General features: G+C 39.4%; 1 protein-coding gene across 1 annotated transcript in view; it reads right to left on the bottom strand.

Moving 5' to 3' along the window:
- The window catches only part of skap2 (src kinase associated phosphoprotein 2), a 280,543-nt gene that overhangs the window by 252,814 nt on the left and 12,054 nt on the right, over positions 1-15,675 (bottom strand). The window contains exon 3 of the mRNA XM_063069551.1: positions 14,962-14,987. Within this exon, the coding sequence (XP_062925621.1) occupies positions 14,962-14,987 (26 nt within the window). The remainder of the gene's footprint in view (positions 1-14,961; positions 14,988-15,675) is intronic.

The raw sequence follows: 15,675 nt of genomic DNA, 5'->3' as shown, positions 1-15,675 counted from the left end.
ATTGCTGGTGCAGACTTGGAGGCGATTCAATGCAGCAGAACTGAGGCGAGTCAAGCATAGGCCATGCAGAGTTGAGGCAGCAGGACCCAGGCCTGGGTCTGAGAGCAAGGAAAGACTCAAGGTTTGATCAATGTAAATGCTGGTCCGGATTAGAAAGGTCGGGTATGGCCTGAACTGAGGTGGCAGGCCCAGGCCGGAGAGTGTGTCGAAGCAGCAGACTCCAGGTCTGAGATCAAGGAATAACCTGAGGTTTGGAAGATTTAAGCGCCAGGCCAGGTTGAAAAGTATCAAGGCTGGAGCTGAGGGACGGGCCAGTTCAGGTTGCTGCTCATCTCTGCACTGAACTGAGGCTGTGGCCTGCAACTAATGGGCTCATGAATTGACTACAGTGTTGACTGGCATTGTGGCTGTGAACTCACTTTTGTGAACTTTAGTTCTGGGTGTTATTTGCTTATTTTTATTGTTTGTATGATTTGTTTTTTCTCTCAGCACAATGGGTGTTTGACAATCTTCTTTTGTAATGCTTTCTATTGGGTTTCTTTGTTTTGTAGCTCTCTGTAAAATGAATCTCAAGGTTGCTTATAGTATACATACCTTGATAATAAATGTACTTTGAACTTTGAAATGCTGAATAGAAGAGTCCTGATATCCTTAGACTTATGAATAATAGACACATGACTTCACGGACAGGTAGTATTGTATGATCTAGACTAGAGGTAAAAATGGCAATCCAGGGTTTGGCAAGGATGTGAAGTCAAGGTCTTAGATATTGGCCAGCAATGCAGGCTAAGACGAAGAGCAGTAAAGTCTGATTCAACCTCAGAAGATGATCACAGTGGAATTGGTAGCGAGAGATTCGATTAAAGGCAAGGGTTTTGGTTTTCTCAATAGGACCAAATAACAGGAGGAAATTTCTAATCCAATACCAAAACTTCTACCAGATGACTCAATGGACAGGTTGACGGCTGGATAATGAGGTTAGGTGGAGCATTGAAGGGAATCCAATGTTGTGTTGGCTGGAACTGTGAATTGTGATGTTGATGCAAAGATATTTCAAGGAAACATATAATTTGAAAGAATGGACAAAAATATATGCTGATATAGTATAATATAACTTAACCATGGATGGTCCCAAGCCTGGTTGTGAATGGAGGAGGAGAGTAAACCCAACCCATTAAAAACCTGCAACTACAGAAACATCAATAGAAGCTTCAAAGACCACATCCCTGGGAGAGGAAGGGTACACAAAGATAAGCTACACCAGGGATAACTTGAAACTCCAGCCCAGAACAAAGGACTCTGCTAAGCTGCAGCCCCAGTAGGAGTGACTGGCTTAACAAATGGTCTGATAGTATAATATGGATAAATGTGATGCTATCCACTTTGGTAGAAAAAAAATAGAAAGGCAAATGTAGAATTATTAGATTGAGAAGTGTTACAGGAAAATATAGGGGGATGGAACCGGACTAAAAGCTGGCAAAGGCTTAATAAACCAAATGGAGTTTGTTTACATCACAGGAAATACTGTGCAAAGATCTTAAGTACATATATATATATATATATACACATATACACACACATACATACAGACACACACACACACATTTACAGTGGGAAGGGGACAGGAAGAAAGGAATCATGGTTAGGAAAAGGAGAAGGATGGGGGGGGGAAGAGAAAGGGAAGCAACATAGAAACATTCTGTAATGATTAATAAACCAATTGTTTGGAATCAAGTTACCTTGCCTGGTGTCTCGGGGCTGGGTGTGTCTGCAGCCGCACCACCGGCCTCCCCCCTCCCCCTTCCCCTCCCTCCTGCCCCTGGCACTCCGTCTCTGCCACATATCCCATACTTCTCCTGTGGCACTCTATCCTTGCCAAATCCAACATTCTTTACTCCTGCCAGATTTGCAAATTCTGTCTCCACTACACGTTGATAAATACAGAACTGTGCAAGAGCTTTAGGCACCCTAGCTATATATAATTGTCTAAGACTTTTGCACAACACTGTATAAGTATAAACTCAACTTCGAACATGTCAAAAGAGCAGATAGATAAACTTCTAGACATAAAAATCCTCAAGGGTATTCGGGTAGATTCCTTCACTTAAGGATCTGGCCTCTTTCGCAGTAGAGAAGCACAGAGATTCACTGCAGTCTGATCCGAGTTATAATTGGCAGGCCCCAGATCCCAGAGTTGTGAATGCTGGTTCTCAAATTCCTCACCACCAGCAATCTTCCCTCTGCATCATGCCAGTTCTATCCTGATAGAATTTTATTTGCCTTTTATGTGATCTCATCTGAATATTCTCAACTCGGGGATATTAGAGACATTTAAGAAACTCTTCGATAGGCATATGAATGACAGAAAATGAAGGGCTATGTGGGAAAGGAGGATTAGATTGATCTTAGAACAGGTTAAAATGTTGGTGCAACATCACTTTGCTGAAGTGCCTGTAGTGTGCTAAGTTCCATCTCCAGTATATACAGTTATAAGTGGCTCAATCTTTATTTTCAAGTCAGTCCTGGAACCAGTTTCGTAAACCTTTGTTGCACCCAATGCAAGAACATTCTTTATCTCATAAGGACACTAAAACAGCATACAGAACTCCAGATGGGGTCTCATCAACTGCAGAAACATATTCTTGGTCCTGTATCCTATCCTCTTGCAACGAAAACCAGTACTCTGTATCAAAGTAGATGGTTGGCCATTATCAGAGCAGGACTAAAGGGATGAATGGCCTACTCCTACTTCTTGCTTCAATAATATTGACAAAGGACAGCATTTACATAAGAAACAGGGACAGCCAAAGATAGATGCCTTGAAAACTTCAAAAGCAGTTTCAAGGAGTGGGAAGAATAGCCACTGAAAGAGATTCCTGACTTCAGCTAAATTAAAAAGCATAGTGTCATTTCAACATATCAATGCACTTACAATGAAGGCACAAACATGTTTCAGGAGTTTGGGTATGTCACCAAAGACACTCACAAGATTCTAGATGAACCATGGAGAGCATTCTAACTGACTGCATTCACCATCTGGTATTGGAGGGGTAGCGATGCACAGGATCAAAATAAGCTGCAGAAAGATTTGAACTCAATCAGTCCCTTCATGGGAAGTGTCTTCCCCAGCATCCTGGACAACTTCAAGGAGCGATACCTCAAAAAGGCAGCATTCATCATTAAGGACACCCATCACCCAGAACATGCCCTCTTCTTATTGCTACCATCAGGGAGGAGGTACAGGAGCCTGAAGGCACACACACTCAAGAACAGCTTCTTCCCCTCTACCATCAGATTTCTGAATGGACATTGAACCCATGAACACTACCTCACTACTTTTTTCTTTTTTACCGTAATTTAGTTTTTATTTTTATGGATTGCAATATACCACTGCCGCACAACAATAAATTTCATGACATATGCCAGTTATATCAGACTGGATTCTGATTCTGAATAACCAAGCATGGTCCTGCTCAGCTAAAGGAGAAGTCATTGAAGAGGTTTGAGTCAACCATCTGAAAGGTAGCTAAAGGTTTGGAAGGGCCAAGTGGCAACGGTTTTATAAAGTTGTTCGTAACTTTGACAAGGACTGTTTCAATAGCACATTACTGGAAGATCAATAGCAGGGTACAAACATGGATTGAGCGTGAACCAACAAGTTTATGTCTTTACATTCACATCAGATTCTGAAACATACTGGAAATTGCATTGAGAAATGTCAGAGGTTTCAAGTAAAACTATCGGGAAAAACTTGGTCCGTATATCAAGATGTATAGAATTTCACTAAATGGAGAAGCTGTCAATGTAGTTTGATGATGAAAGATTGAATGCAATAATAGGTTAAAAAAAAACAAGTTCAATACTTGCTAAACACTAGAGATTCTGCAGATGTTGAAAGCCTTCAGCAACACACACAAAATTCTGGAGAAATCCAGCAAGTCAGGCAGCATCTGAGGGGAATAAACATTTGATGTACCAGGTCCTGATGAAGGGTATTGGCCTGCAAAATCAACTGTTTATTTCCTTCCATTGACGTTGCCTCAAATGCTGGGTTCCTCCAATATTTTGACTGTGTTGCTCAATGCTTGTTAATTACCAAAAAATTACTTGCAGTTAACAAAGAAGTTTTCAGCATTTTGCTGTAGTCCCAAATTTACAACAATCTTAACACTGAAATCAACATAGTGTCTAACTAGGAATTACCCTTTTGCTCAGTTTTACCATATCTTCACAAAAAGTAATATCACTGGATTCAAATAGCAAAACAAAACCTAATAGTTGGCTATATATTTACTTTGTCCCAATGGAGCCTAGTGCTCTGCTCTTGACCCGATATGTCTCCTGTGTTTCCACCACAGTTAAGCTATGCAGCTTATGTGACATACAAATCCATCCTTGTAAAAACCTCAGAAATGTTAGAGCACCTGGAATCAATGCTCTTAATGTCTTCCAGTATTTTACCAGGAAACAAGCGACTTCCTCCAAGCTCTAGATTAATGACACATCCTTAAAACTCCCCTAGGATGATGACCTTGTCACTGATCATACAACCACTGTCCCAAAAAGTGACCTCTCATTTGTTCTAGAGAACTTCTCTCAACAGTGTGCCACCTTACTGTTCCCTAATGTAAACACCCCACATCTCTCTCTTCCCTAAGTTTACAAGGAGGACTATTTCAATAGACCTAATGCTTCCAAATGTACTCATCCCACAGACTCCAGTTCTTCACTCCAATCTCTCTTTTTATCCATTTTATTCCCATTTACATCTGTGGCATTTCTGATGCTTTGTGGCACTTTAACATTAGATTAAAGTGCTGCTTCATTTTCACCATGGATTACTCTGGAATTCCAGTATCTGCAGAATCTCTTGTGTTTATTATTTTTAACAGGGATGTGCAATCCTTTCAGCAGAGGAACGCGAGACATGGACAGAGAGCCAACGTGTTTCCTTCTACCACTATCGTCGTCGTCGTGGCTATCCCTCGAGGTCGAGGGTGATGGTCTTCGATCTGAAGAAGTGGCCCACAGAGTGAAAACGCCTGTGCGTGTATTTGTTTAACGTGTACTTGATGTTCCACTCCAAGAAGCACACGATACTTCACAAATCAGCCAACTGATTCCAATGGCATGGAAACCACGACGATTGGAGCTGATGGATTTGTTGCAGCCTTCATCTGCCTGCATAGCCATTGAGTTTGAAGTAACCTCGTCCACCTGTTCCACCATTGAGGTCTTGGTGGGATTGTTCTTTGTCAGGGACCTCACCCTCGACCTTACCACCATGGGTGACCCTACCAGGAGCATAGCTCCAGACAGCATTGCTCTCAGGATCACAGGACCACACAACCTTCTCCACCAAGACAAGGTGACAATCCACGAGGAATACCACCATCACTCTTTATTTAGCTCAGTTTTTATCCTCACAATGATCTTCCCCCACCTCTTCATAATAAAAAGTATAGTTAATGGAAACCTTAGAGTACGATGAGCACTGGTTGCTTTGTGAGATGCATTCAACAGTCATTGCCTCAATCCCGGTCAGATCCATTTCTTCACTTCTTTTTAAGGTACACTGAAAGCTGCATAACTCTGCCATAGATAGTCCCAAGCCAGCCAGCTGCAAAAGGAGGAGAGCTGGGCATGGGGCTAAAACTTCACCCCATAAACCACCATTGAGCATAACTACATGAAGCATTGTCACAGGAAAGCAGCATCCATCATCAGGGAATTCCACCATGCAGGCCATGCTCTCTTCTCAGTGCTGCCACCAGGAAGATGATACAGGAATCTCAGGACTTACACACTAGGTTGAGGAAAAGTTCCTTTGCACTTTCAAGGACTCTTCATCTCAAGTTCTCGATATTTATTGCTTACTTATTTATTATTCTGGCAGAAATATTAAAAATGTCCTTAGCCACAGGTATGGTGCCAGAGGATTGGAGGGTAGGTCATGTTGTTCCGTTGTTTAAAAAAGGTTCCAAAAGTAAACCAGGTAATTACACTCTGGTGAGCCTGACATCAGTAGTAGGTAAATTATTGGAAGGTGTTCTGAGAGATCGGATATACAAGTATTTGGACAGCCAAAGGCTGATTAAGGATAGTCAGAACGGCTTTGTGCATGGTCAATCATGTTTAACGAACCTTGTAGAGTTTTTTGAGGAGGTTACCAAGAAAGCAGACGAAGGAAAGGCTGTGGATGTTGTCTACATGGACCTGCACGAGGACACTCCCGATCAAAACTTCTCCGTGGACGGCTTCCAGACCGTTCGGGCTGACCGGAAGTGCACTGAGAGCAGTAAGCGTAAAGGAGTTGGGTGCTTACTGTTCTGGCTAACAACAGATGGTGCAATCCGGGTCATATTACGATCGAGGAATGTGTTTGTAGACTGGATATTGAACTTTTTACTGTTGGACTTCGGCCACACTCCACCGTGATACAACACTGGCGGCATGGGAGGTTGTTCCTGCCTGTGGCCATCGAACGTGCAGCTCCTTCCGCGGAGGGTCGGACACCCTGAGCCAATAGACTGGTTCTGGACTTATTTTCCATCTGGCATAGCTTGCATTTTGTTGTTTGATTGCTTGTGGTTTTTGTATTGCTATATTTACGCTCCATTCTTGGTAGGTGCGGCTGTAACGAAACCCAATTTCCCTCGGGATTAATAAAGTATACCTATCTATCTTTGACAAGGTCCCACATGGGAGGTTAGTTCAGAAGGTTCAGACACTAGGTGTCCATGGAGAGGTTGTAAACTGGATTCGAAATTGGCCGTTTGGGAGAAGACAGAGAATGGTAGTGGATGATTGCTTATCAGACTGGAGGCCTGTGACTAGTGGTGTGCCTCAAGGATCTGTACTGGGACCATTGTTGTTTGTTGTTCATATCAATGATCGAGATAATAATGTGGTAAATTGGATCAGCAAGTTTGCTGATGACACAAAGATTGGAGGTGTGGACAGCGAGGAAGGCTTTCAATGCTTGCAGAGGTATCTGGACCAACTGGAAAAATGGGCCAGAAAATGACAGATGGAACTTAATGCAGACAAGTGTGAGGTGTTGCATTTTGGAAGGACAAATCAAGGTAGGACATACACAGTAAATGGTAGGGCACTGAGGAGTGCAGAGGAACAAAGAGATCTGGGAGTTCAGATACTGTACATAACTCCCTGAAAGTGGCGTCACAGGTAGATAGGGTTGTAAAGAAGGCTTTTGGCATCCTGGCATCATTCATAAATCAAAGTATTGAGTATAGGAGTTGGGATGTTATGGGGAAGTTGTATAAGACATTGGTGAGGCCAAATTTGGAGTATTGTGTACAGTTCTGGTCACCTAACTATAGGAAGGATATCAGTAAGATTGAAAGAGTGCAGAGAAGATGTTGCCGGGTCTTCAGGAGTTGAGTTATAGTGAAAGATTGAACAGGTTAGGACTTTATTCCTTGGAGCGTAGAAGAATGAGGGGAGATTTGATAGAGGTTTACAAAATTATGAGGGCTATAGACAGAGTAAATGTGAATAGGCTCTTTCCACTTAGATTAGGAGAGATAAATATGAGAGGACATGGCTTTAGGGTGAAAGGAGAAAGGTTTGGGGGAACATTAGGGGGAACTTCTTCACTCAGAGAGCGGTGGGAGTGTGGAACGAGCTGCCATCTGATGCAGTAAATGCGGGCTCACTCTTAAGGTTTAAGAATAAATTGGATAGGTACAGGATGGGAGAGATCTGGAGGGTTATGGACTGGATGCAGGTCAATGGGACTAATGGAATAATGTTTTGGCACAGACTAGAAGGGCCAAATGGCCTGTTTTCTGTGCTGTAGTGTTCTATGGTTCTATTAATATTTCTTTCTTTTTCTATTTGCAGCTGTCTTTTGCACACTGGCTAAATGTCCATGTTGGTGCAGTCTTTCAGTGATTCTATTAAATATGTCTGCAAGAAAATGAATCTCAGGGTTGTATATGGTGACATATATGTACTTGATACAATAAACTTACTTTGAACTAAAGATCTAGAGTTACAGAAACGTCAAGAGAAGCTCCAAAGACCTCACCCCTGGGAGAGGACGGATACACCACGAAGATGGGCTACACCTGGCGACAACTTAAGGGGGCAGAGAACTCTGGTGAGTTGATGATGGCAGTCTATGCCCCAGTAGGGGTGATGGGCTTAACAACAAGAAGAAAGCTGTTTAAAAGAGTTTTCAGTTCTCATTTTGAACTAGCAACTTTCAACTCCTTGCTAACTTCCATTCCACTCACATTTTCTCATGTTTCTTCTCTGAATTCTCCCTTCCCTTTCTTCATTTTCAAACTACAGTATAGCTACCAACATCCATTAAAAATTCATACTCCCATTGCAGCCCGGACTACAATTCCTCTTGTACTGCTTTCTCTAAGGTTTCGATTCCATTCTTTCTGTTTCTCCAGCTCAACTTAATTGCACCTAATGGACTATTTGCACACCAGTGCTACTCTAAAAATTGTTTCTGCTCCACTCCATCAATGAAGCCTATTGCATTCAGCAATCACAGAGTCATCTCGTCTACACTGGAGAAGCCATATTGATTGTGTGGTTTCAACTTCTATGTTCCTCCAACAAAGTCCAAGGAGAGGTGAAGGAACAACACCTCAACCACATTACAAACTTCTGAGTTCATCAGTGAATTAAACAATTACAAATAGTCAGATATTCTAGCCACGTGCCTCAGACTTGTAGTATGGTAGCTATGGATTTTATTCTCTTCTGTGTTTTACACCTTTGCAGGCAAAATGTCTCCTGTTTAATGGACATTTTCATTCTGCTTTATTCTGCTCCATTTCCAATTCTGTCATTCAATCTCTTCTGTGCTCTTCTTTATCAGAACCAGATTTAATATCACCGGCCTATGTCGTGAACTTTGTTAACTTTATAGCAGCAGTACAATGAAATACATGATAAATACAGAGCGGAAAAAACTGAGTTACAGTAAATATATATATATCTACTAACTAATTAGGTTAAAATAAGTAGTGCAAAAATAAAACAGAAATAAAAAAATATTGAGGTAGTGTTCATGGGTTCAATGGCCATTTAGAACCGGATGGCAGAGAGGAAGAAGCTTTTCCTGAATCGCTGAATTTGTGCCTTCCGGCTTCTGCACATCCTTCCCGATGGTAATAGTGTGTAGAGGGCATGTCCTGGGTGGTGAGGATTCTTAGTGATGTACTCCGACTTCCTAAAGCACTGCTCCTTGAAGATGGCTTGGATACTATGGAGGCTGGTACCCATGATGGAGCTGAATAATTTTACAAGTTTCTGCAACTTATAAAACTTATACAGATGCCTCCCTTCTCCATACCAGACTGTGGTGCAGCCACTCAGAATGCTCTACACGGTACATTTGTATAAGTTTTTGAGCGTTTTAGTTGACAAAACCAAATCTCCTCAAACTCCTAATGAAATATAGCCACTATCTTGCCGTATTTAAGCTGCATCGATATATTGCATCGAGGGTAGATCCTCAGAGGTACAGACACCTAGGAACTTGAAATTTCTCACCCTTTCCACTTCTGACCGCTCTATGAGGATTGGTTGATACTTCCTCATCTTACGCTTCCTGAAGACCACAATCAGTTCTTTGGTCTTGCTGACGTAGAGTGCAAGGTTGTTGCCGTGACTCCACTCCACTAACTAGTATGTCTTGATCCTGTACATTTTCCATTTTGCTTTCTTTACCTCTCTCCTCACTCTGCAACATAAATCTTGTTTTATCTGTGTTTCCTTGTTCTGATAAAACTTTCAGAACCAGGAAACTAGCTCTCTTTCACATGTGCTGCCTAACCTGATAAGATTTTCCTACATTTCCTGTTGGACTTCAGATGTCCAGCATCTGCTGCATCTCACTTCAAAGCAAGCTTGACATTGGCTCAAAGAACATACATTATCCAAAGGAAAAGCACAGTCAAAGAAGGAATGCATAGCCTCACTTATTGTTCTCATTGCCGGATGTCTGTGCACACTCTAGTGATGCCTGGTGGGTGCTGCAACCTTTAATTTTTCTTCAAGGTCTCATAACGATTTGACAAAAAGTAGACACACAAACTCTCCTATTACAGAAAAGCAACCAACAATAAGATATACAGACATTATACAAATATGTTGCACCTTGGGAGAACAAAACAAGGTAGGACATACTGAGTGAGTGGTAGGCACTGAGGAGTGCAGTAGATCTGGGAATACAGATCCATAACTCCTTGAAAGTGGCTTCACAGGTAGATAGGGCCATAAAGCTTTTGGCACATTGGCCATTTGCTATAGGAAAAGTAATTCACCTGACCCCTTCATAAATCAAATTACTGAGTACAGGAGTTGGGATGTTATATTGATGTTGCATAAAAGGTTGGCGAGGCCAAATCTGGAGTATTGTGTGCAGTTCTGGTCACCTACCTACAGGAAAGATAACAATAAGATTGAGAGTACAGAGAATATTTACAAGAATGTTCCCAGAAATAGAGGACCTGAGTTATAGGGAGAGAGTGAATAGGTTAGGATATGTTTTTCCCTCTGGAGCACAGGAGAATGATGGGAGATTTGATGGAGGTTTTCAAAAATTATGAGGGGTATAGATAGGGTAAATGCAAGCAGGCTTTTTTCCCCACTGAGGTTAGGTGAGACTAGAACTAGAGGTCATAAGTTTTGGGTGGAAGATGAAATATTTAAGGGGATTCTGAGGGGGATCTTCACTCAGAGGGTTATGCGAGTGGGGAACGAGCTGCCACTGGACGTGGTGGATACGGGTTTGATGGCAACGCTGAACAGAAGTTTGGACAAGTACATTAATGGGAGGGTTATGGACAGCTATAGTCCAGGTGTGGGTCAATGAGACTAAGCAGAATAACAGTTCAGTATGCATGAGATGGGCCAAAGGGCTTGTTCCTTGCTGTAGTGCTCTGCGACTCTATGAATCACTTCCCACTCTTGCAAAGTAGTGTTCAGCACTTTAAGGGCAGTCACAATTACAGGTGAACTCAAGGCTTACTTAAAGTAATGTCAAAACAGGGAACTATATTTAATCCAGATCAGCCATCAAATGAGAATCCATCCCATTACCAATGTGACATTTACTTTTCCTGCAGCAACCATCCTTTCAAATTTTTGTCAAGGTGACAGGATTAGCACTGAACTGAATTAAAACAATCAAAAGTTAACTGATGGAAAAAAAGCGAAAGCATTTGATCCATCAATTCAACTGTCACTCAAACCCAAGTTCCAGAAATGAACTGCCCATCTCACAATCCAACTGTCAGCTAGATTTAGCACATACCAACGCACTACGTTTCATCATGATAAAGACCACTGGAAATGTTAATATTGAAAAATGCACTTATTTAAAATGGCATGCCTTTAGGATTAAGGTTTTGCCCAGATAGCTGTTAACATACAAGTTCAGAAAAATATGCTACATATTCTAATCATGACAAATCTGCAGATACTAGAAATCCAGGAAACACACACAAAATGCTGGAGGAACTCAGCAGGTCAGACAGCATCCATGGAAAAGAATAAACAGTCAATGTCTGACCTTTCAGACCGAGACGCATCTTCAGGACCGAGCCCTAAAGAAGGCTCTTGGCCTGAAACGTCAACTGTTTCCTCTTTTCCACAGATGCAGCATGACCTGCTGAGTTCCTCCAGCATTTTGTGTGTGCTACATATTCTAATAATTCAATTCAATTGGATTATTCCTGAATATTGAAAACTTATTTTTATAACTTAAAGCAGATGCATTGTTAAAAAGAACTGAAAATTCCATATTAACACGCATTGAAGTTTTTGTGTAACATTGTACTTTACAGAAACACTAAATGAATGAAATTGGTATCTAATTACAACATATAAACAACTAAAAACTATAAAGGAAATTCCATCTTATTTTCATTTTGTAAAATCAAAGCAACTGTATTCAGTTTTTAAGACAGGCATCTTTATTATTCTTACAAAGTAAGTCATAAAATCGAATAACCCCAAAGAGTCAAATCAGGAGTAGACATTTAGTTACATTTAACAATTTTGTACTGGCACAGTAAAAGATATCATCATTTTAACCATGTGGAGTTGTAAACCCTTGACTCCCAACTCTAGCCAAATACCTGTCAGTACAGTATGAGTCAGTATTGCAGTTGCTCTGCTCACAACCCACAAACTATTAATCAATCCAGTTTTATGTTGTATCATTTATCCCATTTTGTTGTGCTATAACAATGGCTTGAGCTTACTAGTCATAAATTGCATATGTTAGCCAGCTGACAACTTTTTTTGCTAACCTACTTACATTGTTAATTTATGAGCAATAATATTAAATTACTCACTCCACAAAAGAAAGTCTGAATTTAAATAAAGAGCTAAAAGTCTGTCATAAGTAAACTTCTCAATTTGTGGATAATTTGGAAAACATTTCTGTAAGTTGATCTTACCCCATCCTTCAGTCACTGCAATACTTCCACTTGCCTGATATACTTTATTCAAAACATTTGGACACTAATTTCAAAGTGTTCTTTAAGCTGGCACATACAGCAAACCAGGAAACTGAAATATATCAACCTAACAGCATAGAAGAAAGGATAATATTAGCTAAATCATTGCAATCTGTCTCTTCTCAAGTTAAATTAATGAAGTGCTTTGAATTTTCATATATTTTTTGGAATTTACAGGTAATTATTTAGTTTGCCTGCTAATACGATGAACTGATAAGCAAAGCTTTGGACCTACTCCAGGGTTCAGATATGAAGGCTCATTTTCGGTTTGGAACGCTGTTGTTCGCATAATGTTTTAATTTTTTTCTTTCTCTTGTGCAACAAGTGTTGGTCTTTTATTTTTATTCTTTTTTTCTCTCTTTAAACAGGTTCTTTTGAGTTTCTTGCTTTGTGGCTAACTGTGAGCAAGCAAATCTCAAGGTTGTATAATTTATACATTCTTTGATAATAAATGTATCTTGAATCTTGTATTTAGCTTAAGTACCGTTTTCCATACAAATCAGAACTAATCTTTTAAAAAATCCTCAACTACATATTTCGATTAAATACACTTGTACTTCGGAAATGCAATCCTTGAATTTCACCTTTCATTTCATCATTCTGATTTTCTAGATTAACGAAGTGCTGCACTGCCACTACCTTCTTAACCTATCGAGAGTCACAGATACAAGTTATTAGACATTGATCCAACGTCCACAGCTGGAAGATAACAGACTATTGCCCGTAGGTTCACACAAGCTTTTGCTGACCTCAAACTGTGACCCTCATACCAGTGGCCACAGGCTGCAGGTCATGACCTCTTCAAGTGGTATCTTGGGAGAAAAGTCATTTTAACTGGAGGATCAACAAAATCCATTGTACGATCTGGACACGAAATACGGTCCCCTAATTTTAACTTAAAAGTTTAAAACATATAAAGAGAAAATGTTACAGAATTTTCATTCTTAAGATAAACTTATCGCAATTTAGACAAGTACATTTTTTAAAGTAATAAATTATACCATAGAGAATTAAGTCAATGCTAATTTTCACATTTGAAACTGCTGCCAAAACCCTTGCATCATGTTTTTATGCCTTATATGAAGACAATTGCCCCAAGGCATTTAACAAATGGAAAGCATGAGATTTATTAATAATTACCTCTAAACTGAAAAAACATGAAAATTTAAAGCACTTCACTTATCTATCTTGTGAAGAGACAGAATGCAATTTTATCAATTTGCTTTCATTCAAAACACAACAGGGCATACACATTTCAATAGCGCATGGCTAGCATATTTCTGATTCACCTAAAACCATACAACTTTTAAAAGCAAAAGTAACATAATACCAGAAATAGCTTACAATTGATTACAACTGTCATCCATAATTTACCTCCTCAATTAATTGCTCCAAATTTGCATTAAGTTAATGTTTGACCAGCAGAGGGAGCAATTATACCCAACCAAGCAAACCATCTCAGCAAATTTGCAAATTGTTCAGAAACCAATCAACCCAGTGAGTGATATCACAGCCAATCAATGAATGACAATAATCAGGAGAATATCGTCATTAGCCCATCACACTCCATCGTCGTTGTGAAGAGATATTGTTTAAATTATTCTTCATTGATTTTTCCTCATACCTGTTTAAATTTCTTGCTGCCAAATATATTGATCCACTTCTCATCTTTGTCTTAACAAAGCTCCTAATTCTCCTTTCATTCCTTTTAGCTTTTGAGAAACACTTTATAATTTTACACATTTATTTCTTTTCTTTACAGATATATCTTTTAATATTTTCCAATTGATTGAGAAGTCCTAATTTTCTCAAAACGTATTTCAGTAAACCTCTTTGCATAACTTTACCTTTCACACCAAAGTAGGATGTCCAAAATTGGGCCAATACTCCAAATGAATATATAATTAGTTTAAGTATACATTTTTTTTGCAATTACACAATGAATAAGATCATGGCACTTACTGTTATTTAAACATTTCATCAATCTAAAGTCATTTTGACATACTTATGTATATAAATCACCAAATCTCTTCATTTTTCCTTTAAAGATATATTTGTTTAATTTTCTTGTACTTATCTACAACTCTCACTTAGGAAGATTAACATGAGAGGAATGTGGCTGGGAGTGCAATTCAGTGCCATATTACAAGGCAGAAGCATGTAATCTGCAGATAGAGTTGAGAGCAACCTACTCCCATTCTCAATCCAATTTTTCATACAGCATGACATATGATTGTACTTTATAAAGAAAAATATGTACTTTTGCACTTGAACAATTAAGAACTACATAATATATGGTGGGAGGCATAAAGAAATTCTTGAGGGAGATAGGATACTGCACATATATTTTCAAATCTAAAAAATCTACTTGATAACGGTTATGTAAAATATCAAATTTTAAAAATAAATTGTATATTTGAAGGAATATTAAATATAAAAAAATTACCTCTCTCTTGGAACTCATGAGGATAGCTGAAAAAGAGACATTTTTAGATAATTTAATCTAGAAACAAACATATTTTCTGTAATGCAATAGTTATTTTCTCATGCACAAGTATTTTCTAAATGTTCCCAATTTTGTCAAAGATCATTGACCTGAGGCATACATTTTGTTTCACACCCCACAGTTGCCTGTTGAGATTTTCCCACCATACATGCATGGATTGTGCATATGACAATAAACTTGACTTTCATATGGTTTTATTTACTATTTATTGCATTTTCAGATTTTTGCTTTATTTTCTCCTGCAACCTGACATCGGGATTTTCTTCTCCACCACTAGATTTGTGACAAATTTTTCAAATCTCTTCTCCCAATCAATACAAATCTCAAAATAATCCAGACTACATTTACATCAGTTTCAAATTTGTCTAGACAAACTTTGTAATCTATTCAAATTTCAGATGTACTTTTTTCATGACTGTGTGAGTTTCCATATATTCAAAACAAATGTGATAATTAAGATTATGAAAAATGTAAATGGATTGTATGGTTTAATAAATTGTAGGGTGGCACAACAGTGTAGCGGTTAGTACAATGCCATTACAGCGCCAGAGATCTGGGTTCAATTCCACTACTGTCTGTAAGAAGTTTGTGTGTACTCCACATGAGCGCATGGATTTCCGCCAAGTGCTCTGGTTCTCTGCCATGTTCCACACG

Source organism: Mobula hypostoma, chromosome 17 (assembly GCF_963921235.1).
Source record: "Mobula hypostoma chromosome 17, sMobHyp1.1, whole genome shotgun sequence".
Taxonomy (NCBI): domain Eukaryota; kingdom Metazoa; phylum Chordata; class Chondrichthyes; order Myliobatiformes; family Myliobatidae; genus Mobula; species Mobula hypostoma.
This window is presented reverse-complemented; position numbering and strand designations above follow the sequence as displayed.